This window comes from Fusarium coffeatum (assembly GCF_003316985.1).
Source record: "Fusarium coffeatum strain FIESC_28 chromosome Unknown BRIP53273_contig_138, whole genome shotgun sequence".
Classification (NCBI taxonomy): domain Eukaryota; kingdom Fungi; phylum Ascomycota; class Sordariomycetes; order Hypocreales; family Nectriaceae; genus Fusarium; species Fusarium coffeatum.
The window spans coordinates 27158-54359 of NW_022157931.1; the positions used below are offsets into that span (position 1 = coordinate 27158).

General features: G+C 47.4%; 9 protein-coding genes across 9 annotated transcripts; 4 read left to right on the forward strand and 5 right to left on the reverse strand.

The window, feature by feature from the left end:
• Positions 1-1372: 1372 nt before the first annotated feature.
• FIESC28_06432 (uncharacterized protein) lies at positions 1373-3101 on the reverse strand (the record flags this gene model as incomplete). The annotated part of the gene is made up of 3 exons (XM_031160576.1): positions 1373-2257; positions 2306-2693; positions 2746-3101. The coding sequence occupies 3 exons, from the start codon at positions 3099-3101 to the stop codon at positions 1373-1375; spliced, it is 1629 nt and encodes a 542-aa protein (XP_031015342.1).
• A 735-nt stretch (positions 3102-3836) lies between these two features.
• FIESC28_06433 (uncharacterized protein) lies at positions 3837-4907 on the reverse strand (the record flags this gene model as incomplete). Its single annotated transcript, XM_031160577.1, has 1 exon — positions 3837-4907. One exon carries the CDS (start codon positions 4905-4907, stop codon positions 3837-3839), a length of 1071 nt encoding a protein of 356 aa, XP_031015343.1.
• A 1073-nt stretch (positions 4908-5980) lies between these two features.
• Positions 5981-6723, forward strand: FIESC28_06434 (uncharacterized protein; the record flags this gene model as incomplete). The annotated part of the gene is made up of 4 exons (XM_031160578.1): positions 5981-6104; positions 6154-6260; positions 6320-6669; positions 6717-6723. The coding sequence occupies 4 exons, from the start codon at positions 5981-5983 to the stop codon at positions 6721-6723; spliced, it is 588 nt and encodes a 195-aa protein (XP_031015344.1).
• A 3028-nt stretch (positions 6724-9751) lies between these two features.
• On the reverse strand, positions 9752-11101 carry FIESC28_06435 (uncharacterized protein; the record flags this gene model as incomplete). Its single annotated transcript, XM_031160579.1, has 2 exons — positions 9752-10660; positions 10712-11101. 2 exons carry the CDS (start codon positions 11099-11101, stop codon positions 9752-9754), a joined length of 1299 nt encoding a protein of 432 aa, XP_031015345.1.
• A 1858-nt stretch (positions 11102-12959) lies between these two features.
• On the forward strand, positions 12960-13487 carry FIESC28_06436 (uncharacterized protein; the record flags this gene model as incomplete). Its single annotated transcript, XM_031160580.1, has 3 exons — positions 12960-12976; positions 13081-13164; positions 13223-13487. The coding sequence occupies 3 exons, from the start codon at positions 12960-12962 to the stop codon at positions 13485-13487; spliced, it is 366 nt and encodes a 121-aa protein (XP_031015346.1).
• A 1348-nt stretch (positions 13488-14835) lies between these two features.
• FIESC28_06437 (uncharacterized protein) lies at positions 14836-17978 on the forward strand (the record flags this gene model as incomplete). Its single annotated transcript, XM_031160581.1, has 10 exons — positions 14836-15082; positions 15134-15184; positions 15235-15269; positions 15348-15440; positions 15494-15925; positions 15972-16540; positions 16586-16858; positions 16910-17014; positions 17063-17697; positions 17749-17978. The coding sequence occupies 10 exons, from the start codon at positions 14836-14838 to the stop codon at positions 17976-17978; spliced, it is 2670 nt and encodes an 889-aa protein (XP_031015347.1).
• Positions 17979-18420: 442 nt separating this feature from the next.
• On the reverse strand, positions 18421-20533 carry FIESC28_06438 (uncharacterized protein; the record flags this gene model as incomplete). The annotated part of the gene is made up of 2 exons (XM_031160582.1): positions 18421-20410; positions 20517-20533. 2 exons carry the CDS (start codon positions 20531-20533, stop codon positions 18421-18423), a joined length of 2007 nt encoding a protein of 668 aa, XP_031015348.1.
• A 2817-nt stretch (positions 20534-23350) lies between these two features.
• FIESC28_06439 (uncharacterized protein) lies at positions 23351-24398 on the forward strand (the record flags this gene model as incomplete). Its single annotated transcript, XM_031160583.1, has 3 exons — positions 23351-23361; positions 23434-23542; positions 23601-24398. 3 exons carry the CDS (start codon positions 23351-23353, stop codon positions 24396-24398), a joined length of 918 nt encoding a protein of 305 aa, XP_031015349.1.
• An 833-nt stretch (positions 24399-25231) lies between these two features.
• On the reverse strand, positions 25232-25896 carry FIESC28_06440 (uncharacterized protein; the record flags this gene model as incomplete). The annotated part of the gene is made up of 3 exons (XM_031160584.1): positions 25232-25465; positions 25518-25580; positions 25684-25896. 3 exons carry the CDS (start codon positions 25894-25896, stop codon positions 25232-25234), a joined length of 510 nt encoding a protein of 169 aa, XP_031015350.1.
• Between the last annotated feature and the right edge of the window lie 1306 nt (positions 25897-27202).

The window sequence follows — 27202 nt, forward strand, 5'->3', positions numbered from 1 at the left end:
CCATATTGCGCCACAGATTAAAACCTTTCTTGTTTTTGACGTGGTGGGGATATATAAATAGCGAGTTACTGTGAGTAGAGTTGTCACAGAGATTGCCAGTACCGAAAAGTCAGCTGCTGAAACTGAGAGTTGTCCGATGAATCCATTGACAGCACATGGTGTTCCTTCTTTGAGTTCCCATGTATTAAGGTATATGATTCCAGACACTGAGTTGTTGAGAGTATTAATGAATTCTATCACATGGTTAGTCTCGTGGTGAATTCCAAGGTGAGTCTACAAACCAGCAACCATGAGATTTAGAACAAGTACATGGCGGAAATTCTGAAGATGTCGACGATATATGACAAAAGATATCAAGACACAAGTCGTTGCTACACATGACAACAGACTTCCCGCCAAGGTGACAGACGAAATCACCTTGTCGACCTTGTCTCCCATATTGGGCAGTTTGTGATGTTCATAATAGACTAGAGACTGACAAACAAAGTTTAAAGGGAAAGGGTCCGACGAAAAGAGAGACGTCGAGTTATAATGTCTGAGTGTTTGTATTTGGAGATTTTATCCACTCTGTAACAAGGGTGAGACCGGGGAGCCCAGTCTCCGTATAGATTAATACGGGGACTAGTCTCGGCGTCTCCATGAAGTGAAGCTTGAGCCATTATCGTGAGTCAGTGAATTGAAGATCTATATGCTCAGAGAGAATTCTGACTTGAGTGTCAGAGTACTATCTGAGATAAGAACAATTTGTTAACACGGCTTATTCTGAGACTATTACCATGGCCAAGAGAAGATCCCATTAGACGGTCTAGAAACGGTCAAAATAGAGTTTAAACATGATACAGACTATTCTTAAGCGAGTTTTATAAAGCCTGTCAACGCAAGGATATATCCATCCTCGTGGCTATACTTACACGAAAGTCCACAAATAAGACCCCGACAACAAACTCTGACAAGTCCCTTTGACCGGAGATCACAGCTCTTTTGGGTTCGGATATCTTTGTCGTAGCGTGGCCTTACAGGGCAACTTGAGAGTTGGGACGAACAAATTAGGAAATGAATTCGGGTTTTAGAGAGATGATCTTTAGCCGGAGGTTTAACTCCCGAGGAGCATGATACTGCGAGATTGCGTATTCTTGTTTGGGCGAGTCAATACGCGGGTACAGTTCAATATCATGAATTCGCTTACTTCATCGAAACTACCATGGCTTGGTCTAGAACTGCACAATATACGGAGGGCTGAACAGGCACTTTGAGTGGTGGGTATTTTTCTTTGTTTATTTCCTTACGCGGAGACGTTATTACCTCTCTCTAACTTATCCATTATACCAGTCCTTCATACCTTCTTCCATCATCTTATAGTCTTGTCACTCTCTCAACCATACAACTCTCTCGCAACCTCATAGCTGTTAATAAACTCAATCTGCTCTTTCCTCCAAGTATCATCCTCCACCCAATTCTTGGTAGCATTAAGAACCATGTTCTTGGGCTTCGACATATCATACTTGGGCCACTTGGGCAAACTGCCTTTCTTTGATCCTTTTGGATTAGGATCAAGATTGTTGACGAACCTCACATAAGCTTGGCCTATACTATTAGCCAGCTCAGCGTGACTATCGTATTGAGGGCTTGGGCCCAGAAGACCGGATATGTTCTGGAAACTGAACGCCACATTATCAAAATGTCTGACGCCATCCCATTCCGCTCTCTGGGACCATCGTTGGTCGAAGCGATAACTGTACACAACATCGCCAGTTTCTGTGAATAGCTCGGCTAGCTTGCGACGTCCAGATATCATGGCGATATCTCCGCCGATAGCACATGCTCTTCGGCCTTGAAGATTGCCCTTTTGTCTTGAACAATCCGTGATATGATACGGTGGCTGATGGCAAGGATCGTCAGGGTAAAGCTCAAGCAACTTTCGAATCGTCGGCGCGCTGAGTGCATAGTTTCTCCATCTATAGGCTTCATAGAAGAGATCTTGTTCCGTGTTGGCTACTCCCACGCAGAATCCTTCGTCAGTATTGGCTCCGATAATACTTGGCACGGAAGAGAATTTCTTTTCTCGTATAAGTTGGCTTGGATATCCTGTGAGGTATGTGCCGTCTATCAAGGGGTTCCAGACAAAAGAAGGGCGTGCTTCATAAAGGGTCTTTTCGTCGAGTCCGCGAAGACACGCCAGTTGATCTTTTGCGTTGAAGCAACCAACTGTCCTTGTGAGATTTTCAAAAGGAACGGTGTAGTAGCTAAGATCATGAACCTAATCACATCAGTTAGCAAATATCAAGCGATGAGATAGATTCCATACCTGAGCACCGGTAATTCCTCCACTTTCGAGAATAGCTCCACGATACAACTTCTCATCCTCCCCATCGAAGCTGAACATATGATACGCAATAGACTGGGCTCCTGCACTCTCTCCCCACACAACAACTCGATCTGGATCACCTCCGAAAGCTTCAATGTTCTCCTTAATCCAGCGAAGAGCTAGTCTCTGGTCCAAAAGGCCGGCATTGGCGTTCCCTTCTTTGAGAAGATTGAAATTCTGTAGGAACCCCCACATGCCCAGTCTGTAGTTGAAACTGACAGCCAGGATGGGTTCTTTTATGTCTTGACTGACTTTCACTATACCAGAGAGGTTATACTGAGGATCTGCTGAACTACCGGCATAAAGGCCGCCGCCATAAATCCAAACGCTGTGTCTCGTCAGTTTTATCACATCAACACTCTCTAAGCTTGACAACGTACAGAACTGGTAGGAGCTTCTTCGGCTTTCCTGCTGGTCTGATAACATTTACCGAAAGACAGTCTTCGGACATGGTCCAGTTCTGAGAGTATTGCATACAGCTGTCTCCATATTCCGTTGCTGTACGTTCTTCGTCAAAGGAAGCACTCAGGCTCTGTGGCCACTTGAATCTCAGGTCTCCTATAGGTGGCTGAGCGTAAGGAATTCCAAGGAAGGCATCTTGGTTCCAGCTGGAGATGTGTTTCCCGACGTATGTTCCGTTCAGTGTCTTGGCCTTGGGTGAAGCAGCACTGATGACTTCGGTAAATAGAGCAAAAAGAATGATATGAAGAACTGAAAACATTTTCAAGTTGGCCATGACGGCTTACTGGAAGGAAGAGAAAGTAGTACTAGTCCTTCTAGAGCTCCAGACCTAATCCTGAGTGGTGAGCGGGACTTATAAGCCCCGTGTTCTCTTCATTCTATGTCCTGTAAGACTCAGAACCTGTTCAATAAGCCCATAACCACGGCTATCTGAAATGATCATCTGGATTAGCGGTCTGATTATTTCCACCAACGATGAGCCATGTAGTAGCATTGCATTTAATGAAGTTACATTTCCATTGCTGGAAGATACAACTTGGGATGAACTCAGTTACATTCCCCGCGTTACTAGCATGGGGATGCGTCGATCTGGGGTAGGACCGTCGATGTAGGTGGTCGGAATTAGTCCTATATGGGAAGGAGATCATGGTCTCTAGTCTAGATACTGTCTCTGTTGACGGAGCAGGTTCTCTGAAACTCTTCAGAGTTCTGTGATATATACTTTCCCGACTTACATTACTTGGAGATTTGAAAAGCCCATTACAGACATTCCGTATTCAACACTCCAGGCTAGCTGCAAGAATAAGAAAAACAGTTCGCCTCTCTCTTCTCGCTAGTAATGCACCGTCTTTAGGCAAATTGTCATGGTCAACAAAAGCACTAATACGACCCTGGTCATTTGATATTCAACCGGCAAAATCATTTACCCACCAATCAGCATCCTCTATTCAAACAGAATCCAGCCTCATGTCCTCGATACTCGTGAATATTTGCCGAGATATTTGCCAACTTATGCACATAGCTTGAAATTGAACTTAACCAGCCCTGTGACAACATTCATAGTGTTCTTCCTCTTCAGGTAGTGAAAACCATCAAGCTTCGCCCTCTGCTCTGCGGTTCCGATTCCAAGCTGCTCCAGAACTTCAGCAACTACTGCGTATAAAATCTCGAGACTTCCATCTTCGATTTTTACAGCAATGCCAAGTGGGCCTTTTGCTCCAAGACGTCGAGTATCTTCAGACTCTCGGATACCTATGCCGTAACAAGCATCGGCGCCAACCTTGCCAAACAGCTGGCCCTTGTAGCTACGCATGAGATCTGTGCAGAAACGTCCCGTGCCGCCTACTTGTTCTGAATGAGCTGACATGGCGTTGAAGACGCGAGCACAATTGCGAGTTCTCTGTGTTGTTGATGATCCAGATTTTTCGACTTCATCGGCTGCTGCTGCAAAGATTGCAAAAGTGCAGCCCATGTCATAGAGAGGGTAGGCTGGCGCTGGGAGGTTGCAGCCATCAACACCCCATCCCACTTGTTTAGGATCAAGAGATAGCTCTTCCACGACTCTCTTGACCTCACGTTGCATGGGATGATCCAACTCATGATAGTTGGCAGCTTCAACACCCAACGCTTCGGCGCCAGCCATCATGGCAACATGCTTTCCAGAACAGTTGTTGCAGATACCCGTCGGTTCAAAATCAGCCTTGATCCACGCACGATTCACTTTCTCCGAAATTGCCGGGTGGCCACCACACTGAAGGTCTCTCTCCTCTGCTTTGATCTTGCTGAGTATATTCTTGGCGCGTGAGATATGAAAGTCTTCACTGTTATGAGAAGCACACATGAGAGCCAAGTCAACGTCATCGAATCCGTATTTCTCCATGGCGCCGGTTTCGATGACAGCTACAGCTTGAGCTGGCTTGGCTGCTGATCGAGAAAGAGTCATTCGAGAAGGGTTTCCGGCTGAAAAGAGGATATTGCCCTTTGTGTCCGTTACAGCAATGTGTACGCCGTGGGTGTTTTCAATGATGCCACCTCGGTCTGTGACTACACAGTCTCGGTCGAGTAAAGAAATTCGAGTCATGTTGGGATGAAATGTATTGGTAATTGATAGATGTCAAGTTTTTGGTGTTTGTTGAACCCAAATCATTTTGCTGCCAGCAAACAACATGATCTTATAAGTTGGTTGAAGAGAATATGTTAGAGAGAGATTCTCTCTTCTCTCTTGTGTCGTCCAATCAGACATTACCAGTGGAGGTGAGTCAGAGCAAGGGCGCAGATGGAGTCTTGATTTCTGACAGTGAAAGGAAGGTGCTTGAGTTGAAGCTCTAAATGTTACCTGAATAGGAATAAAATTGTCGACAAGTCTTGTTGGGTGAGATGATCTACTATGACTCACAGTAGAAGCGAATCAGAATTGCTGTATCTTGACTCAAACTTTGATTGACACAACCAACAAATCTTGGCGGGGATTAGACGGCAATTGTGTCAGATAAAGTTGCAGTTGAAGGCTTCGAGAACGGGTTTCTCCATGTCGGCAAATGCCTTTCCATGACAAAGAGAGGCATTGAAGGGCACGTCTACTATTTTTAGATCTCGTACACGAAATCTCAGGAGGTATGGGATGGGGATTGCCGATCGTTGATCATATCATTGAACCATGTCACTCAAGGGTTGACCTTTGCCTCGTGGAGTGTATCATAACATCAAAATTATTCACATCTAGAAATGTACTAATAGGGATTGATCTCAATGGAAAACAATCTTGTACTGAACTGCAACTTTAGGAGGTCTCTGATGACAGTTCACTTAAAGCCGCAAAGAGGCTGTCAATTGGTGGTGGAGTTAGAATTTAAAATGGAGGCAGGAATCGGAGACTTTTTTTTTGGAGTCGTTCCTGGTTCCAACGGTCGGTTAGTGAGTTTCAGCGTGTCCCCCACCAAATTTTGGTACACACGTGATCTTGTCAACTGTCAAGTATTGCAACTTTGCAAGACAGGATTCAACTAAAAATACAGTAAATGACGGGGCATTAATTATCAGCCTCTATTATGAAAGAAATAACCTCAGAATGCCAAGTAGATAGACAGACTAAACTCAAAAGGTAGAACCCCTTATTGTCAGTTACGTTACCAGCCACACCCACTACGTCACATCATGGCCTTGATCCCTGTCGGCGACACAGAGAAACAGGATTCTAGACCCGTCGATACCTGGCAGCGTCGTCTTTATGACGATTTGCACGTCAGCCTCTATTTCATCTCGATTCCTGTTTCTCCAGGTACTTCAACGTTATTTAACTTACTATCATATTCTATCTGGTGGTGGAGTTTCTCTATCCTTCTCTCAACATCTCTTCTCTACCACCTCTTCAACTCAAATCACCAGACTTTACGACTCTTTCAGTCTCTCCCAGGCCATCAACATGTCGTCATCTGTATGTACCCCTCCAACTCTACTGCAAACCATCCATCGCACAGCCACTAACAGTCCCAGACCGAGCAGAGAAGCGATCTCGAAGAGGATCAGGTCGAGCAGGAGAAGCCCCAGCGCAAGACAAAGACCAAGAAGTCAAAGGGCGAGCGACGCAAGCGACGCGCCCGATTCGACGACTACGATGACGAGCAGGACAACAGCCAAATGGCCCAGAGCAACTACAACGCCCAGCAACAGCAGATGCAGCAGCAACAGATGCAGCAACAACAGCAGCAACAACAGCAGCAGCAGCAACAGCAGGGCGGCGGTGGCGGAAAGAGTGACGCTCTCAGTCTGCATCTCGAGTTGAACCTCGAGATTGAGATTCAGCTCAAGGCGAGAATCCATGGTGATCTTACCCTGTGTCTACTGTAAGTTCTACCCACAGATGCTCCAGACCATCACTAACATCTCACAGGAACTAAACACTTTTACTACTATAATGTTCATAAACACTACCTATGAATGACACACGACTGTTGGAATTATCACGGCGTTGGGGTTTATGACTGGATTGGATTGACATTTCCTAGCATCTATCTACTATATACACATACACATGTACCAAACAATTCTCTTAGCCATGTCTTACCTCAAAAGACATGGCATGACTATTTTATATACTTATTTATCTACCTGTCAAAGTAAAAGTCAAGTGAATTGAAGTCAAAACTAGTGACGGTTAAAACGCTCGGTCGCAAGCTAATTGTGAGGCTATCTCAGTTCCGCGATGCTAGCTCCCCTGCAAACGTTGCACGGTGATCCAAAGATCAACTAGCGCTGTCAAAGTCTCCATTGAATTGAAGATCTTGGCTTGGCTGACACTCACCAGCCACGTCAGCCATCTTGTACTTGTCCTTCTTAGACGCGAATCCACTGTCAACATCGCGTCACAATTACTGCGCCATGGCTTTTTTAATAACTTGGCAGGACGATTGATGATGATGCAGATAAGGTATCGATAAGAGATAATCTACAGTACAAGAGCTTCCTCGTAGAGTATCTTACCCTATACCGTCAATTGCATGCAGTATTGGGAGCTTTTCTACAACCAGAACTTGGTGTGAACCTGCACTGATAAAGCCCATTTGTTCTAGCTTAAGCCGAATGTTATATGCCACATCGAGATTAGATTGCTTTCGCTCGTATGACGCGCTTGAATGAGTGGTTTGCCATCGTGACCACATTCGTTGATGATGTCCACATAAAGCAAGTCACTGGGAGACAGGGAACTCAAATACTGATTACGTTAAATTGAAAACGCGTCATGACTGGAAATCAACTAGTTGAGTGAAATTAAATGTCGGAAGAGACCTGGTTTAAGTTTTACTTATCAGTCTGGAGATATATGCGCAACTTTCAATGATTTATCTGTGATCGTTGGGGTTTAACTCTCTCTTATAACGCGATCGTGGCCCAACGAGCTCATCCTCCCTTATAGGTTTACATGTTAATAGCTTGAATGAATATAACGAATCATTCTCCAACTCGAATAGATCGGCCATTATCAAAGGTCAGTCTCAGTACTGCAATTTGGTGAATGGTTGATATCAAAGGTATTCTGTTGAGTCCTAGAGGGGAGTTGGAAGAAAGAGATGAAAGTACCAGGCAGAGCAGAACGGTAAAGAGAGATTGAAAGACATATTGAATAATCTATGGTCACTGTTCAGTCTGCAGTTCAGTTTTCAGATATTCCAAGAGGCTTCTTAGAGAGAAATTTGTACGCTTGATACGATGGAACTGCAAAGGTAAAGGCAGGTTCATGATATAACAGAAGACATTTAATACCCATTCAGATGGCAGCAGAAGCTTAAGCAGGTCGTAGCTATAACGAACAAACCCTGAGGCAGTTCTGGAGTGGCAAGTTAATAGTCTCATAGAGTATTTCAAGCCATAGGGCTTAATGAGGGACATCGAGCTTGAAACGACCTAAATCCAAGTGGCTGAGGTGTGGAATTGATCTGATATGCAGACAAGGTTAACTCTGTGGGGAATCAAGGACAACAAAGTGTGGATTCCGTACTTGTATGCCGAAGCTGGATACGAAAGGCTTTCCCAGTATTTGCTTTTTACCAGATCTCGGTGACCATCCTTTTCGGCATGTTACGGGAACCTCGGGCATCCCCAGCGGCTGAGAACAGAGAAACAAAAAAGAAGATTCAGATCTTTCAGTCGAATGATTATTGCATATTCACCACTTGAGAGGACTCCATTTACATACTGAATTAGGAAAGACATTGTAAGGTGGGAGATCTGGCCATGTGTCTTAGAATCCTCTCATCTCCGATACTGCATAGACCCAAGGATCTCGTCCGGATCCGATGCGGGTCACACGGGAAGAAATGCAAGTCATGCGGAGACGGGAAGATCAAAGAGGTCTGACCGAGTGGGTATTTTGTAGTTGAACATTTCAAAGTGAGAGGTTGATTGGGAGAGAGCAAGGTCAAGGGTTTGTGAGGCTGAGGTTGAGGCCGAAGCTGATACGCGATATAGGTAAATAATCAGAGATTCAGTATCCACTGGCTAGACGTTTCTTTTGGTGTTCAGCGCTAAAGTGCAAAATGAATCCATTCCCTCAGCCCTTGCTATAATGCTGATTGACTCGCGGAATTTCTCGGACTACAGAAATGTCTCACTCATCTGTATGTCACGCATAACCGCTCGTCCGAGGTCACTTCTGTAACCTTTGCCGCTCAAAGAATTATATCTCTCTAGACCCTAGTCCTTGTCCCTTCTCTTCTTCCCCTCGCCCACTCTTTAAGGTCAGTATTGGAGGGTTACATGATCTACCTTGCCTTCTCTCCGTTGACAGCTACCGTACTGTAACAAGGGGTTTTACGACGTGAAAGAAACAGTTACAGATCTGCGAGACGCACCTGAAACAGATTGACGAGAATATCGAAAGATTTTGGAATATCCTCATATGTTTTTTCTTATTCTAAAACAAGCAAAAGATTTGCCATTAAAACTTACTCTCTTCTTACTTCTTGATCTCTTCGTCTCGGGTGTGTTTTATTGGAAGTTTCCGAATTGAATAATCTGACAACACAGTGAGGCGGGTAGATGCATTCCCCCAGGTACTGAGGGTAGTTCTCGGAGTTCATCGCAGGGGATGCTTGGCCTTGCAGCCCTACCTGACCTTGTTCTTTATCAAAGGCTGGTCCTTGTCTTTGAGTTGGCTACAGCGGCATTTTTGGGACCGGATGAGAAACCGGATGCACGACAACTCGTCAACGATACTCTTGCAATGACAGCGGCTATTGCCTGGTCGATCATGATCAGCCTGGAAATAAGATCCAATTGGAGTGTATGTCGATAGTAGATGCAATATTCATTACAGTATCATTAAAGTACAGCCAGACCTATAGTACAGTAGTTTCCCTTCATGATATGATGATACGTAGCCCAGTTGAATAACGCCAGTAAACAAACACGAATCATAGAGGCTTGCTATCAAACATCCTCGACTGTTGGCTTCCTATACGAGCCTGCCTCACTCATGGAGTGATTATTGTTATGACCCTTGTCCTTGCTCTTTTCTTTTTCCTTTTCCTGCTCCCCCCATACTGAGCTCGCCACAGTGGCGTCCTCTTCATTGTTTGTACCCTCATTCATCTTCTTGGCCAGTGAGAAGATGGAGAAGTCCTGACTGAGACTTGTTAGAATGCTGCCGTCAGAACCTCCCTCACTCTTGGTAGGGCTGTCGATGTTGAGGCGACTGAGAGCATCGGCGATGCGTTGGCGCTTGGCCTCCTTAGACTCTGGATCAAGGAAGGTTGTCTTCGTGATCTCGGGAACCTTGGCAGGAGAAGTTGGCTCAGCGCCAGGATGACGACCAGTTGCGATGAATTCGGCCCTCTCGGCCTCTTCTTTGGCAGTTTGTTCCTGGTGCTGCTTCATCTTCTCGTCAACCGTCTTGGGTGCATTGGGATCAGGGACAGGCTTGGGTTCCTTCTTCTCGCGACGAGTGAGCTCTACTTCGAGAACACGAGTGCCCATAGCGACTTTTGAACGTAGACCATCGTCATCACGATCGTAGTAGAGGGCCCAGATACCAGGGAGTTCTTCTACAGCGCAGAAGCCTTCCCAACCTTCACAAGTCATGCGACGATCTTGCTTGGTGCAGTCAAAGGGACCAGTGATGTGGCCTTCAGTGTCAGCGCGAACTCCATACTTGACTTCGTAGGTGTTCTTGTCAACGTAGATCCAGTTCAGGAACGGAGGGTCGTCGCTGATGGTAGTGACCAGGCCCTCGTACTCTGCATCTGGGAAAGGGAGGAAGTATCCTGAGAATGCATAGCCTTTGCTGATGTTATTCTTGGGATCATGATTGTAAAGAGGATGTTCATTGGCAATGTAGAGCTATGATATGGGTCAATGATCTGTTAGGAAGAGTTGACGATATCAACGTACCTTTGAATCTTTCAAGACGACCAATTTGTTGTTGATATCACGACTTCTGATAGAAGGCTTGACGCAAGAGACAACGAGGTTGCAACGTCGACCACGATGCTCCTCTCGCTTCGACTTGCTCTGACTCTGTCGAATCGCTTCTTGCGTACCCAGCATAGCGGGGCAGACAGTAAGAGCAAGGAGCATGGGAATCGACATGATGACTTTGTCTTTGTCGTCCTTCTGAACAGCTTCTTTGAGTTTGTCGACTTCTTCCAATAGCTTCTGTTTACAGACACCACTTAGGAGTTGCTGGAGCTTGCTTTCGGTTGAGTCTTGTTCTTGTTGGGGCTGGGAAGAGGATGGGTATGTTGATTCAACGTTGGGAGTCGAGGATGAGGGGGACGACATTGAATGTCGTCGGACAAGTGGCAATGTTTACGGTGGCAAGGAGAAACCAAACAAGGGACAATTCGGGCTCTCAGGGTAGTGAGTGTAAGGTTTGAGGTTGGGATGGGTTGAATGCGAGACACGCCCGATGCACAACGTGGATAGAGGGGAATGTTATTCCAGGATGCTATAGGTAATTTCTGAGCGACAATATACAAAGACACAATATTCAATCGGGTAAAGATGTATTGTACCAGAATAACTAGAGTGTAGAAGAGGTTACGGTGGCTGGATGGACACCCTGTACCTACCAGCCAAGAATACAACACCAGGATAATTGCGTGTCATACAGAAAGGACTGCCGGTGTTTCCCGACAGAATCATGCCATCTTTGTTTGATGCGTGCTACGTTGGAGACTTTTTGAGTTGGGATCAAAAAAGAAAGTATGTCCAAGGGACCTTGATCCCTGTCTATATCCGACGCGACTCTCTGAATCGAGATTCTATACTACTAATGTGAAACATAACTCAGGCACGGGTACCCCTGTCAGCAAAATGCCACCGTCGTTCTAAAACACGACCCTTGAGGACTGCTAAGCGAGGCCGATTAAGAGAGACCCTTTCTATAAACGCCCATTCAGGCATGTTGTGTACGGACAGCTAAACGAGGCTTTTGTTTAGTTGAATGAGAACCAATTGAGTTGATTGCATAATTAATTGACTGAAGATGCCCTCTTGGCAGGTGATTGAACCGGCTACTGTCCCGGGTCTCAGCACAAGAGAACGTTTGTATAGTTGCCACCGGCTGTTCCCGTGTCTACAGATAATTAGTTACAGGTACTAACCATGTCTTGTTTCTCAGCCCCAATTAACTAACTCTCAACTACCCTTGTTTCCCCAGGACAGGATCTGTAACTAGCGTCGCCACAGCACACGCCAACATCGGATGATATCTCTAGAGATGTGTAACTCAAAGAGCCCCTCTCGAGTCTCTATGTGTTGTTTCTGTAACTAGCCTCGACTCTTGTGGATTGTCCCTTTTTGTTGAATGGCCTTATCTTGAATGACAGCCCATTCCCCATACCGGATCGGAATACCCGTAACAGGTGAAGCTCCCCTTGCGACCCTGAACGTCTAGTCCTAGATCCTTACGGCCTGAACACTGGGTCTAGAAACTGTCCTTTTTGTTCTCGAATTGCGGCTGCGGCTGCGGTTGCGGCTGAAGTAGTCTCCAGTCAATCTTTCCCACCTAAACATGGACATGGCTATCAACATGGGTGACCTTGCACGCATCGCATGATATCGTGGAGCATCAGTCTGGGCTCTTGATTGGAAGTGACCCCAGAATTTCAACCTCAGCCGCGCGCAGTAACCCAACTCTATTGCACAGATGACCTGGACCTAGACCTAGCAGCTCAGTGTGAGACCGCATGAGTCGGACTTCAGTACAGACAACCTAGAAGAACAACTCATCAATGACCTTCCATTGCATCTAATACGGAAATGCCGGATGTTGCTTCTGTCACTGCTTCAACAGACCGGGGCCGGTTCAAACCTCTCTCGTTTACGGTCCCTCGGCATCGGGATGTTTCGCAATGAAGATCATACTGCAACGTGAAGTGCAGTGCAGCATGGATCTAGACTCAGATATCGCAACTCTAGACTCAGTCAACAGACACAGATGTGACCCCTTGCTGGGGCCAAATCTTCTATATAAGATGGCCTCTCCATCGCCTTCAATCAATCTCATCTCATCAGCACTCACCATCCAATCCATTCAACAATCATCTACTTGAGCCTCAGCCTCGACCATCTTCACCACTACTTCAACGAAAACCAACTTTGACAACTCTTGTCCAACACCACCCAACACAACACAATGTCTGCCCCTACTTCGTAAGCAATCCCCTCTCAACTCTCTTCTTCATTCTACACTTCCCTCCTTCATCACTATACCATAACTTCCAAGTCGGAAAGAAAGTCAAGACTGACTAACTTAGCACCGCTTCTCCCCCTCCTGCCTCTGAACTCCCCTTTGCCAACCTTCCCTCTTCCCCTGCTCCTGCTCGCAACTCGACTACCGCGTAAGCACACTTCTTCAGTATGTCTTGAGCAATTCGCTAACCATCTTGGCTCTTACAGTCTGTCCAAGCCCGCCTACGCCTCCGACTCTGACTCCGATGGTCAGGCTCGAGGTGGTCGCCGCGGCCAGAAGCAGCAATTTGTTGTTCCTCTGCCCACCTCAACCGGTCTCTCTCAGCCCGCTGGTCAACTTCTCAAGGGTGCCACCGATGAGAACGGTAACCAAAAGTCCGCCGCTCTCCTTGTCGGTATCAAGCTCGACCTTGAGGCCGAGGTCCACTTGACTGCCCGAGTCAAGGGAGACATCTGCATTGGACTTTACTAGACGACTATCGCTACTACTACTACTTCGACTTCTTATTGGGTTTATGTACTCGGTGATTTGGTCGCGGGACACGGTTGATGGCCATGTTATGATGACGAATGGGATACCTCAACATGCCTAACTGTCTGGACGGGCTGGCAAGCGAATGGGGGTGTTAAAAATGGATGGGTTTTCTTTACTCTGGACTGGTATATAAAATTTGTAGCTGGCATAATGATAACACTTTGCTACTATCTTTTCTCTTTGTCAACTGTGCTTTGTGATGTGATTGAATGAACTTTACCACTTAGTCTTGAGCGATCAACAAAGGAGTTGAAGCTCTAACAAAAGCTATAAGATCATCTGGAAACTATTAAGAAGTTTATTGAAATCTGCCCATTAAGCTATGTTCACCGTTGATAGAAACATGGTCGCTAACGGTGACTAACGTGCCCCATGTCGAGCCAAGACTTGGTCTGTCCCTTTCCAGGGTCTGTAAAGTCAGCCACCGAAATTCTCAGGGAAAAGGTTGCAATGGTCGCTCCCGTCCAATCGTCACTCTTGGATCAGTCAAGAGTGGAAATAGTTTACTGTAAATCTCCGAGAGATCGTAAGATTTTAACCAGATGTGGTATCCGCTGCGCCGCGACCCTGCGTAAGGAGAGTATCGAGTTCAGATGGCTCTTACAAAAGGTTGCAGCAAAGATGAATGAAATCGTATGTCGTTGATCGGATCTTGGTCCCTGCAGCTTGGTTATCCCCAGTTGTGTGTTGGTTCAGGGTAAATGACAGAGAAGCCATTGACATCAGATGAAAGCCTGATGAAGTTTGGGGAGTACGCAGGAATCACTCCAAGTGAATGTGGTATCGTGATTACTCAATTGATTATCTGGCCAATCTTTCGTGAATAGGTGAGAGAAGTGAAGGTCAAGTACCCATATCGCTTAACTTTTAACAGTTGACGTCGCTGGGGGGCGATACAACTTAGACTTAGACGGAAGGACATGATTGTGGAGACATGGACCAAACTGTACCTGAACTTCTTTGACTCCCGCGTCGTGACCAAACCCGAACAACGAAGAAGGAGAAAGACTTGCACGCAAAACAACCATTTGATTCACTGAGATTTCATTCAAGGAGCTGTTAATGTGGTGTTGCTATTTAAGTTCAAACCGGGTTATCTGATTGTTCCGCCACCGGCTCGAAGAAGCAATTCCAGGTCTGCGACGCGCCAACGGCAGGTACGAAAGTGCAAGAGTAAAGGGAAAGAAGGTCTCCACTTTCTTCAAGCTATCACAGGAAGGAAGCAAAAGCAACTCGCTCTTTCCCTTGTGTTTTCGACATTTCACGATTTTGTGACGTCGTCAAAATGCCGAAGCGCGCGCATGACGTTGTCGACCTAACAGGCGACGATGAAAGTGAGACGCGTCAAAAACGGCCCGCTACCGGTTCATCAAGTCAGCGCCAACACCAAAGCCAAAGCTATCCTGGACAAGGTGGAACCAGCGTCTATGGCGGTTCATCGCAAAATGTCCCTTCATCCACTGCTGAACCAGATTATCTTGACCTGACTCAGGATGATGAGGACCCTCCTCTTGAATTATACGGAACATTCCGTATGTCGCATTCCTAGGTTATAAATCATGTCATGTTCTGACAGTGTACAGATGGAAAGATTGTTGGTGTAAGATATTACGCAGGATACGCATCACCAGGTGGTATGTTCTTCGTTCTCGCCATCACATACTAGATACTCACAATTACACAGAAGCTGTTCTCTGCAAACGAGAACCCAACAACCAGGTTCGTGCTACCCCAAGTGGTCTCACTCTCTGTCAATATGGCGATATCATTCTACTGAACATATCTAACCTGCTACAGTACGATAGCAATGCTATTCGGGTAGACAACGTCCTTGGCCATCAGATCGGTCATATCCCTCGAAATGTCGCGTCAAAAGTCGCCCCATATGTGGTAAGGCAAACCATTGCGCACGTTGAACAGCCTCTGTCTGACACGAAACTCAGGATCGCGGCGATATCGTCCTCGAAGCCCAGCTCACGGGAGAAAAGGCTTTCTATGATTGTCCAGTTAAGCTCTTCTTCTATGGGCCTAGCGACCCGCAGGAGCGCTCCAGGATCGAGGAATTACTCAAAAAGGATAAGCTAGTCAAGGTGACTGAACTCAAGAACACTAGAAAGGAAGCTGAGGCCCGCAAGAAGGCTGCAATGGGTCTGAAGAGCGGCACCTCGACCCATGGAGTTGGTGATGCACTTGCTGTTCCCCAGAAGCCAGAGATCACCATGGATAATGTGCTCCAGAACAGTGAAGCTGTTGAGATGCGCAAAGGCGGTGATGCTATCAAGTCTCTTGCGATTGGTGAGGATGAGTTGGAAAAAATGCCAATGGCTGAGCAGCCCGAAGACCTCAAGGCACAGCTTTTGCCATACCAGCTACAGGTATGTTTCGTCGCGATAACACATGGACTCCACTGACTTGTTGAAGGGATTGGCCTGGATGACTGCCAAAGAAAACCCACGACTCCCACCCGAGGGTTCCAAGGAGCCTGTACAGCTCTGGCTGCAGCAGTCCAAGAAAAAGTTCTATAATGTTGCGTCTGGCTTCGTAACAAGTACCGCACCGAAACTGCTCTCAGGAGGTATCCTTGCCGACGACATGGGCTTGGGCAAAACTCTGCAGATCATCAGCTTGATCCTGACTGGTGGCAAGGGCCCAACTCTCATCGTTGCACCTGTCAGTGTCATGAGTAATTGGAGCCAGCAGATCAAGCGACACGTCCATGGCGACAAGCAGCCCAGCATACTCACATATCATGGAAGCGAAAAGGCGACAGCGAAACAGCTCCAGGGTTACGACGTTGTGATTACCAGTTATGGAAGACTGGCCAGAGAGCGTGATCAGGGTATAAATCGAGTCTTGACCTCGCAGCACATCAAGTGGCGCCGTGTGGTTCTCGATGAGGGCCACACTATTCGAAATTCCACTACAAAGGTGGCCCAGGCTGCCTGTGAGATCAATGCAGAGTCTCGCTGGGTCTTGACAGGAACCCCAATGTGAGTTACGCTCTACTTGAATGATATGCAAGCTAACCTAGGTAGTGTTAATTCGGTCAAGGATCTACACTCTCTTGTCAAGTTTCTTCACATCACCGGAGGTATCGAGCAGTCTGAAATCTTCAACGCGCAAATCAGTCGTAGACTGGCTTCCGGAGACAAGGGCGGTGAAACGCTTCTTCAGGCGCTCATGCACGACCTTTGTCTGCGTCGCAAAAAGGATATGAAGTTTGTGGATCTCAGGTTACCAGCCAAGAAGGAGTACGTCCATAGAATCCCATTCCGAAAGGATGAGAAGCGCAAGTACGATGCATTACTGTAAGTTTACATACCATGAGCACTCTGGATCAAATATTGACAAAGAAATAGGGATGAAGCCAGAGGCGAGCTTGAGCAATGGCAGGCAGGCTCCCAAGTCGGACAGAAGGGACGCTTCCAGAACGTACTAGAGCGCCTGCTTCGTCTTCGACAGATGTAAGACCACACCTTTGACACTATTTAAATATGTACTAACTAGGCTAGTTGCAATCATTGGACCCTCTGCAAAGAGCGTGTTAGCGATATTCTTAATCTACTCAACGAGCATGAGGTAGTTCCCCTCAACGACAAGAACCGTGGCCTTCTTCAAGAGGCTCTCCGTCTGTACATCGAAAGCCAGGAGGAATGCGCAATCTGCTATGACAAGCCAAACGACCCCGTTATCACAACCTGCAAGCATGTGTTCTGTCGAAACTGCATCACTCGCGCTATCCATATCCAGCACAAATGCCCAATGTGTCGTAACAAGCTCGAAGAGAGCAGCCTTCTCGAACCAGCGCCTGAAGATCCTGGCGAAGAAGAAGACTTTGACGCCGAGTTACAGAGCTCCAAGACGGAAGCGATGCTGCAGATTCTTAGAGCAACCATGCGCAAGGAAGGATCCAAGGTTGTTGTCTTCTCTCAATGGACGTCGTTCCTCAATATTGTTGAGGCACAGCTGAAAGCTGAGGGAATGGGTTACACACGCATCGACGGTAGCATGAAGGCGGACAGGCGTGACAAGGCCATTGAGGCTCTCGACAACGACCCCAAGACACGCATCATGCTCGCCAGCCTGGCGGTCTGCAGTGTTGGTCTCAACCTCGTAGCTGCCGACACAGTCGTTCTCTCTGACAGCTGTAAGTTTCCCCGTCTCTGTATTTTTAAGTCAACTAACACCAATTCTACAGGGTGGGCTCCCGCCATCGAGGACCAGGCTATTGACCGCGTTCACCGACTGGGGCAGACCCGTGAAACGACCATATTCCGCCTCGTCATGGAGGGTTCAGTGGAGGAGCGCGTGCTTGATGTACAGAGCGAGAAGCGAGAGCTGGTGACAAAGGCGTTCCAAGAAAAGAACTCCAAAAACAAGAAGCGCCAGACTACACGTGCAGCAGACATTTCCAAGCTGCTCGGCTAATAAGCCATGATTTGGGCGTTTAGGACAGGCGTTTGATTGTAGATATCCGGAACGGGGCTGTGAGAAGGGCGTTATTACATTACACGCAGCGTCATGAGTTCGGAGCTGTGAACCTACCGCACTCTCTTAGTAGGAGTTAATGTTACTCGCAGAGTCTATACTCTCTACAACTCGATGTTGTTTTTGCAACGAGCATTTTGCAATGGATTGAGTGCTATTATGGTAGAACTTGCTTACTGGTACCTCTTGGGCGCCGTAACATCACAACGTGGGGTTCTCGGAGTTCTAGAAAGTCAAGACATTGAATGGCATTTCTACTCATGTCGTTTATGCAATCTAGCTATGTGTATAGAGTACAATGGTGCTGTTTCTACCCGCCCAGCAAGGGCTAGTATACATAAAATATCGTCACACTCATAACAAACTCCAGTCCACTAGCTGCTTAATGAAGCCACCTAGCGTAGGCCCATCTGATACGCTCCAGTGCCCTGGTCTGCAGCTGGATACCCTTCATATTCGATAGGTCGTCAAGATCCTCGAGGAACTCCCTGCCAATCTCACGAGGCATGAGCTTGTCGACAAGGTTTCTGAGAATGTGGACTTCAGCGAGCAAGAGACCGTGATCCTTGTACGAGAGAAGATTAGTCTCTGTAGGTCGGGCCTCAGATAGAATGCGGTCCACATTGCGGAGAACACGGATGGCCTTGCCAGCCTTATGGGTTTGACGCTGTCCAGATCGTCCACCAAAGACGCCACGGAGGTATTGGAACAGGCTATACGAGACGAGAACACCGGGAGTAAGACCAACGAAACCGAAAACAAGTTCTTGGCTCTTGAGAAGAGAGTCAATACCAGTCATGGCAACCTCGAGGTCAACCTTTGTCTTCTGGACCTGGATAAGGAGGGACCGCACGAGATCTCCACGGATCGTACCCATGAAAGGACTTCGGAGATCTTTCTCGAAAGCTCGCAGCACAGGAGTAACATCGCCTTCAGCAACCTTGTGTCGGATATCATCCACTTGAATATCAGTCAGAGTGCTTCCAGCTTCCGTGGCGAAGTGCGGCTTATCGAGCGCAAAGTCAACTACCATACGCTCAAGGCTCTCGCGGTCGGCCTTGAGGCTATCCCTGCTCATGATTGCAATTTCGCTGGTCTTGTCGTGTCGAATAGTTGAAATAATCTTCGAAGTCGGTTCGATGACCCAGTTAAACCAGAAATCCCGGATAGTAGCGCCGAATCCAACGAACCATTCAATAATATCAGCTTTTCGGTTAACCAAAATACGTAGGACAGTTGTTGAAGAAAGAAGACCAATAATGGTAGGGAGCCAGTAACGAACGAGAGCACTGGGTCGACCGTTCTCTCTCGCCAATGCATGCATAGCAGTGAGGTGCTCAGGAAGAGACTTATCAATAATGGTGAGTAGTCGTCGAGCCAGGATAGCTGGTCGATCCGTGGTGGTGTTACCGTCCATGTGAACGGAGAGCTCAGGATCCTCCTCGACTCCAGCAAAAACCTTGTCCTCAAAATCGCTGATGTTAACATCTAGAGTAGAGACTTCTTTCAGAACCATATCGATGAGTGCAACACTGCGCTCGACGACACCCTTAAGATCGTGGTGGTCCTGAAGATCAGCTTTATCGTCATCAAGCCCAAATTGGAGACCTTCATCCATCAATACACCAAGACCACTGGCTGTGATTTCCCGCAGTTTCTTCAGCTGCGCCTGCTTGCGTCGAGCCTCTGAGCGAGACAAAGCAACCGGTGACAGAACTCTGCGTTGAATATTGGCGATTGACCGTTCCCGAATACTGTCTTGCACGATACCATAGAATTGAGACCACTGTAGCGAAATGTTTTCTGTTGTAGAATCGACGAGTTCGCCCGGGGCATGGTGAAGAGAACCTGCCTGAACCCGTAACTTGGTAGTAGTGTAGACTTCTTGGGACCAAGCCCAGACCCTTAGAGGAGACGTCTGAACAGCATAGAGACTACTGTAGGAATAGGTCCCCAAGACTTCATCCCAGTACCAAACATCATCATTAAGGGGGACGATTTGATCTAGGAGTGTGTTGAGGATAACACCATGGAGTTGAATGGTGGCTTTGCTCACGAGAAGCCACTCCAGCTCATTTTCGTAAGGACTCTTGGCGTCATCAGATTGAGTTTCCTTCACTGAGAGATTTGCAGGGGCAGGGATTTCAGATGAGGTAAGGAGATCTCTGATACGCCAAGCCGGTAGAAGAGGTTGCGAGGACGAGGTAGTACTCAGTGACTGAATGGTGCGAAGCAAGTGATCGAGACGCGGAGTTGAGAAGGCATTAGCCACAACAAAACCATGCTCTTCAGTCTCTGAGCGTTCATCTTCGGAAGTTGCCTCGGATAGAACTGGCAGACGGTCCAGGTAGGCGTCAAGCCGCCGCACTTGACTATAGGCACGGTCAGTGGCTTGTAGGATTGTGACAGTAGATGAACGCAGGAAGTACGAAGTTTTAAAAGTCAGGGATAGAGAAGATCAAGGTTGGGCAGACGAACTCAGAGACAAGCGTCATGGTAGGACCAAGGATAAGCTTGTTTAGATCTGATAGCTACGAAGCCAATGGCTAGAGCACCGCATCAGTCAGCAAGAACCCGGGCTCGTAAGACAAAGCAACCCTGTGCCGGGGATAGCGAGAGATGAGACGGGAGCTCGAGCTCCAGAAAGTCGGTGGAGAGCTCGGCAGGTAACCCCGGACGGGCGGCGGACTGTAACGGCGTTTGCGGCAGTTTGCGGCCGGTAGGTAAGCGCCGAATCACGGGGAACACGGACAGTAAGCTCGGAGGCTGCGCAGCCGCTGGACTGGGCGTCAGGTCGCGTGCGGATGGCGAGGGTGAGAGTGTGAGTGCAAGCTTCTCGAGAGCTTGTACAAGCTCAACATAACACGAATGCGATGCGGGAGATGAACCTAATGTGGGGAAACAGGCTATGGCATGATGCCACACGTCAATCAAGGTCCATTAAAATCAAGCACAACTGTTGGCTGTCGTAAAAACGGAAGCTGAATCAAACAGGGTAGAAACGCTATAAGGCTGTTTGCCCATCATATGACTTTGTATTGATCAATTGCACTTCTCTGAGAAGGAACGCACAATGTAATGCATAATAATGACATTGATACATGACGTGGTGTTCATGGGGAAAGAAGGTGTGAGTGGGTTGGGTTGGAGTTGCTCAGAGTGTCCTGGCTTATTCGTATTCGGATCGCTTTGTCAGATATCGCCATCTGAAACTGTCCAATCACGTGTAATAAAATTGTTCTCAAATCATGGGATTGCTTGCGAGTGCCAGATAAGTATCTTATTGCATCGATAAAGATACAATGCTGCCATGGTAGGTTTGATGCAGTCAGCTATGCGCATAGATACTCTACGCTTATGGTAGACTTCCATGTCATCACATGCAGTTCAGGGTATTCGTATTAGGATGGTGTCTGAGAACGCATTCTCAGAGCTCCATTAGATATGCTTGAAGCTATGCAATTGTGCTTGATTAGGTCTCGAATGCTGTTGAAACTTGAAGGACATATTGATAGACTGTATTGACAACTACATGATAACCTATACTGAGAAATTGAGACTCCTCCGCCGTTATGTACAATCCGTTACGATTTCAGACGGAGGGAGATATTCGATGACTCGTATTCGGTATCGCGTTGAGGCGTGCCGGGGAGTGAATACCACTAATCCCAATCCAGTATCAGCATGGTGCTTTTTCAACAGCCGGACAATAACGAAGAAGTCTCTGATCGCACCATCTAAGACGATTCCATTGCAAGGGGTTTAATTGAAATGCAGTGGAGGTGAACAATCGATTAAACCCGCTATTAATCGCACGAGTTGTAGGAACGAAGACGAACGGGAGAGGCGTAGAGGATGAGAAGAGATATGTTCTAATTATTCTAAACCGAAAACGAGAAAAAGTGAGTTGCGCTGTGCCACGCGGAACAAGGCGACAAATCTGGAGTAAGGGGGTGTTCTATCCGTATGACCCAGCAGATCGGAATTGATAATCGGATACTTTGCCCCTCGACCTGATCGGCACTCAAGCAGTGGGTATCTATTTAACGATTTTTTCTTGTTGCCTCACAACGCTTTACCAATAACACACCACTTTCCCCGATTCCTTGACGTCGGGAAGAGAGCCCTGCCGACGCTTTCAGGGACTTTTCCATCGAACGGTCGGCAATACATGGACTAAGATGAGATCCTAGGCTCGCAGACCCCTGTGCCAATATGCTATCATACAGGACGCATTGAATGTAAACATCACCTGTTATTATGAGGATACGGACAGACTTGTTGCAGGGATACTGCAGGTACTCAGACAGGACGGGAACAACAGTTACTCAAGGACTTCTAGATCAATTTCACCTTGGTGAACAAGACTGAAGATGCACCAATCAGCATTTGTAGTGGCAAGTGCATCAGGCCTGATTGAGATCTTCACCGCCCTCAATCGCATATAATACCAAGCCGCTGTAAAAGAGGCGGACAGTGCCTCTAGCAGCCAGCCGACCCCTAGTCTTCGAAGGAAAAAAAAAGATTAAACAACCACGGATCCATTACAAGGACTCTCGGATGATCCGACTACATTCCTTAAAATTCCCGTGACATCCCCGCGAATTCAATAGATTCACATACGATTTTCCTTGGGGCGGTGACAATCATCTATCGATTAATGTTGGCTTTGACTGCTTAACTGGGCCCGGATACCGGAAAGACAATCTGGTTGTGGCCTCATTCTGGAACCATTTCTAGCTGCCATCTGCTATCGAGGCTGCCGAGTGCACGGGCCAGATAAAGCTCAGGGGTCCTCTGATGTGGTTGGCTGACTGCCACAGGGTTTGGAGATTTCAAGTCCCTGATTCGGATTAGTTACAGGGTGTGTGATGGCAAATCTGAGGTGCAATTTTCGCGACGGTGCAGAGTACGTACCGTCACAATGCGAAACGGTGCAAGAGCTGGGTCTTTTTGCTTTGCTTTCCTGCTGTAAACTTCCATCTGTAGGTACCCTAACGTATCCGTAATGGAAGTTAGGGACGCTGGGCGTGTGGCCAAGCCAAGACAAGGCCCGCTGCCCACCATTTTCAATGGGGACCCCCCTTTGAGATTCTTTGGGCCGGGCGATCGAGGAAATGATAAAACCTCCCCAACAGCCACCGTCTTGTCTCCTTTTTCAACACCGCCATCGCCATTGTCGACCTTTCCCTAATAACAAGAGCCGCCTTCCTCGACGACTCTTGACTTGACCTGGTGTCTGCTGGTGTCTTACTTCTTTCCCTAAAGGATCATTCTTTACTCTACTCTTGTCATAAGTTAACACCTTCACCATGGATGCGCTGTGAGTATCCCTTATATTGCAATGCAAATTGCGCCAATGGCTCAGAACACTTTCTAACATGATTTTCTCCAGAAACGCGACCACTTTCGCGTCCTTCAACCAGACCAAGGACTACTTTGTTGTCCTTGAGGAGGTTTCCAAGTACAATGTTCAGCTCAACTTTGCCGAGAAGCTCTGGGCCGTATGTCCATCCGATCCCTATCGCGAAACACAAACACCAATACTAACAACCAATTCAGGCTTGGTACCTTTGGATGCAGAACGACACTCTTGCGACCGGTATCATGAGTTTCGCCCTCCACGAATTCGTCTACTTCGGCCGCTGCATTCCCTTCATGCTGATGGACTACATCCCTTACTTCCAACAATTCCGAATTCAAAAGCAAAAGGTTCCTACTCTCAAGGAGCAATGGGACTGCGCCGCCATTGTTCTCATTAGCCACTTCACCGCCGAACTTCCTCAGATCTGGTTCTTCCACCCCATCGCTACCTACCTCGGTATGGACTACGGTGTGCCTTTCCCTCCTGTGTGGAAGATGGCTCTCCAAATCGTTCTCTGCTTCATCATGGAAGATGCCTGGCACTACTGGTTCCACCGTGCTCTGCATTACGGTCCTTTGTACAAGGCTATTCACAAGATGCACCACACCTACTCTGCTCCTTTCGGTCTCGCCGCTGAGTACGCTTCGCCCATCGAAACCGCCCTCCTCGGAATTGGTGTTGTCGGCTGCCCTGTCGTCCTCCTTGCCATCACTGGCGAGCTCCACCTTTTCACCATGTACACCTGGATCACCCTCCGTCTTTTCCAGGCCATCGACTCTCACAGCGGCTACGACTTCCCCTGGAGTCTGCGCCACTTCCTCCCTGTCTGGGCTGGTGCCGCTCACCACGATCTTCACCACGAGAAGTTCATTGGCAACTACTCCTCCAGCTTCACCTGGTGGGACTACTGCCTGGACACCGAGGCCGGTGCTGATGCTCACAAGCGCCGTCGCGAGAAGAAGCTCGCTGCCATCAAGGCCCAGAAGCAGCAATAGATTGCTGTAGAGAAAATCTGGCACACCGACAAGTAATCGATTGCGGTGAATCGAGTCTGGCTATGCCAGGATTTCACGACCATAAACAAAAGAGAAGGGTGTTGATCATGATGGAGACTTAGACCGGTCGCTCAGCAGACATGCATCGTCTGCATTGCTGTACTTGCGACTCGAGCATTCGCACGGCGTTTGGGATGTTAATAAGAACGACTTTTTACGCTTGCATATACAACCATTGCCCCGGAGAGGCTTTTAGACATATTTAATAATCAACTTCGTTCGTTGTCTACCTTTTAGCTCGTACCAGTGATTTCCATCATGACACCTATCATGAGAAGTGATGGCCTTGTTCTGAACCTTAAAGATATGTAGATACCCCCTTCTGGATCTTTTAAGTCCAGTAAACTCTCCCTTGATAAAGCTTGAAATATGGCTCCTCAATAAACCTTCAGCTTCCTCTGGGATCTCCCTAGCCTCGGCGTGTCAGAAGAATTGGCCCTTGGAGGCTTAAGAGACGAAATCATTTGGTCACTTTATGTCAGCTTAGAGTAGCTCTTCGGTTAACTTATTTTGATAACCTAAGCCTCAGAGGACAATTCTTCTGCAACCCACCTGGCTAGGTAGGTTTATATAGAAATCGTCTCCTCCTTCATGCCGGACGCTGCAAGCTCTCTTCACGATGACGGTCTGCATGATACAAAACCCTACCATGAAAGTATGGTGCCATATTGGCCAACTGACTCATTCTACCTGCCTGCTCTTTGTAGTTGTATGAACCTCGTCTTGATATTAAGACAACAATACTATAGTACAGATTGCCGACATGTATCATACTATTTACTCTTGGGAGTGCAGCAGTCTCCCGCTGCTCCAGCTGCCTGGTCCGCCAAGCCACGAATCGCACAGCTTTGATCTCCCTTCTCGGCCGTAGATGGGGTCTCCGGCTCCGGGGCCAGCTCGCCTAGTTGTGCTGCGAGAGCGTCGCATTGCGCAGCCATGGCGATGTCCTTATCTGAGAGACCAGCCGGGTTGTGCGTTGTCCAGCGAATGAAGGTGGTGTTATAGACCTTGTTTCATTATTAGCTATCTGAGATGACTTGAATATATGAATATTCTCACGTTGGACCATTCTGGGTGGTGGTTTTTGATCTTGCATTGAAGCGAAACTCCTGTCATGAAATCCTGTGTTGTATTAGCCAGCATGCTCATACCTTTGGCTCATATTTCCCGACTACAGAACACCAACATCACCCACGGCTGGAAACGCTCATTGGACTAGACTCACCCATGTCTTGCTAAAAGTCTTAAACTTGAATTGCCTTTCTAGAGCTGTGCCATCCTTTGCCAGTGTCCAACGTCCACCCTCGGAAGTGAGCAGAGCATTCAGCGCCGGCGTCACACTCACGGCGTCGGTACCAGCAGAGAATCGTGGTTGGGCCATAGTCGATGCAAAGCGGAATAGTGATGGAATGCGAGCTGAGGGCTGGAAAGGGCGCATGATAGGGCGCAATCAGTTAAGGTCGCTGGTGATAGCGGGTTGGTTGATGAGGCTGAAAGGATTGGGCGATGAGAGGCAAAAATGGAGTGAGAGGCAAGATCGAGTGTACTTTTCGCTCTGCCTGTTATGGGTGGAGTGCTGTGTACCCGCTAACACATGCATTGATGATCTGATTGATACAGATCATGAAGGTCTCTTATACGTTAAAAGGTCTTAGAGTATGTTCAGAAGTTCAAAAGTCGAACTCGCAGTTTTGAAAGTAGTCTGAATGTTCCGATTGTCACCTTTGTAGCTCTGTTGCCTATCTAAGTGGTTACTGTCGTCGAGTCGTAACCAGGCCACGGGTAGGTCTCAAGCCTATGAAGGTCAATGGTTATACCTACATCAGTAGCACTTCACTGCCGCATCTTGCATGGCGAATCGATGGATGACTTTCAATATATGATGGATGGAATCAAGTAAGCCGCCATGCGTTCCTACACGACAGATGCTGCTGAGTACCCGATACAATGAAAATATGACAGCTAGTGCACACCCTCACAGGATATTAACAAACGCCTATGTGCAACGGGTAAAGTAAACATCGAAAGTTAGTCATTGCGTCCGTCGGCGGTGATTATAACTCATGGTGGAATAAACCCCCTCTCTTGATCAGCCCGTATAGCATCTTCTACTTACACCACTCCCACTTGTATCTCGTGCATGTTATTGGGGGCCGGAAACCTCGGAAGAGGCACTAGATCCATTGGGTAGCTCTAACGAGGCGGAAGAGATTGAAGAGCTTGAATACCTGATATCCACAAGGCGCAAAATGATTTTATGGAATAGTAAGATGGCAGCATATTATGGCAGGACATCGGTGTCTATAAGGCGTGAATTCAGCTTCGGCGACCTCGACAAACAAGCCAGCTAAAATATTAGTCGAAATCAGAACCACGTGAGTCCCGAGTAAGCGCTCTTGTATGCGTGCATAGTTTAGTAGCCATCTGTAAGATCTCTTGTTCGATAGAAGTACAATGCAGTGTTGAGTTAAGGCGGATGTATATATGTGGCGCTTCTTAATCAGGCACTTGGGACTTTGTGATTTCAGCCCCTGTGATATGCCGGAATCAAAAGAATTTGTGCATGGTTCTGCTGCGAGATTTAACGTCACATTATATTTCTTTATACGCCAGGTCAGATCAAATCATTCTGAAGTTAAAAAGCCATGATAGCCATATTTGGACCTTTGTGCTCGTAAGTGGGGTTGTCGCACATGAGGAAGGTACAGAGGCGCAGGTGCAGTTGCAGGTGTTCGGTGGTCCTA